A 1,337-nucleotide genomic window follows, 5' to 3' on the forward strand; every position below is an offset into this window, starting at 1 on the left:
GGAGGTTTGTGTTGGAGGCTGAAGCACTGTGGGAGGAGTATTGTCATACTGCTGACAGTAATAAACTGCTAGGTCTTCAGCCTGCACACTGCTGATGCTGAGAGTGTAATCTGTCCCAGATCCACTGCCTATGAAGCGATCAGGGACCCCAGTGTATCTATTGGATGCATCATAGATTAATGGTTTAGGAGGCTTCCCTGGTTTCTGCTGGTACCAAGCTACCCAACCACTCACACTCTGACTAGACTTGCAGCTTAGGGTGATTCTGTCTCCAACAGATGTGGACATGAATTCAGGAGATTGGATCATCACAATGCTCCCCTCAGCACCTGCAACCAAAAATACACAATGAGTATACACACATACACACAAAGAGTTCCTGATACAAATGTTAGGATCTAAAATGCCTTTCCTAATGGCATTGCCTGCATACATTTGGATTCCTATAATAAATAGCTGTTTCTCTACAAATGAATTACTTTGATGATATTCTAATAATCTTTAATATCTCACCAGACAACCAGAGGAGCAGGAGTATGAAGACCTGGCTGTGTGACTCCATATTGGTTTTCCAGGCTGTCTGATGCTTTTCAGTTCTCACTGCAAAGGCCGGGTTTATATACTATGTACAGCTGGGCTGGCTTATAGGGAACTATGCAAAGTAGACATGAAATGAGAAGGTAAATAGCCAGGGTACTGGGTTGTGAGAGAACACAGGTTAAATCTACAGACAAAAATATCATCAAAGCAAATACACAATCACTAGGGATAAAAGTAAACATAGAAGCTCAAGGACCAACTTAAGAGCTCTTAATCTGCAAATATGAAGACACACTCATGACAGGCTTCCATTAAAAATCAAAAACAGTTAAAGCAAGTGAGTTTAATAAAAATACTAGAAAATACTAGAATTTCTAATACTAGAAAAACATTGATTACAATCATGAGGAAACAATATCATCATCAACAACAGCAGAAAAAAAACAGAAGGAGCAGAAAGAAGGAAGGAAAGAAAGAAGGGGAAAGTAGAAGACTAGGTGAGAGAAAGGAAAGAAGGATAGGGAAATCTGGATTTTATATACAGGTAAAATTTACTCATAGGTAAAATCAGAAGTTTAATAAAGAAAAATAAGGTCACTGGGATTTAAAGATTATCTATTTAAAGAATATTGGTTGTTAATATGAAAAGAAAACTATTAAGTATTTCTAAATTACTTGTTCTGCTAATGAACACAGCCATAAATGCATGCAGAAAGGGGAGGGGAGGGTGGGACCGGGAGGGGAGGAGGGAGAGGCTTATGGGGGGATACAAAATGAATAAAGTGTAATTAATAAAA

At 38.6% G+C, this 1,337-nt stretch overlaps 1 gene segment (V, D, J or C); it reads right to left on the reverse strand.

The window, feature by feature from the left end:
• LOC132654195 (immunoglobulin kappa variable 3-11-like) lies at positions 1-575 on the reverse strand (the record flags this gene model as incomplete). The annotated part of the segment is given in 2 exon segments: positions 1-329; positions 514-575. Coding segments are annotated over 2 exon segments (378 nt in total), but the record flags the coding sequence as incomplete, so codon positions are not given.
• Between the last annotated feature and the right edge of the window lie 762 nt (positions 576-1,337).

The sequence above is a fragment of the Meriones unguiculatus genome, chromosome 5, assembly GCF_030254825.1.
Source record: "Meriones unguiculatus strain TT.TT164.6M chromosome 5, Bangor_MerUng_6.1, whole genome shotgun sequence".
Lineage (NCBI taxonomy): Eukaryota > Metazoa > Chordata > Mammalia > Rodentia > Muridae > Meriones > Meriones unguiculatus.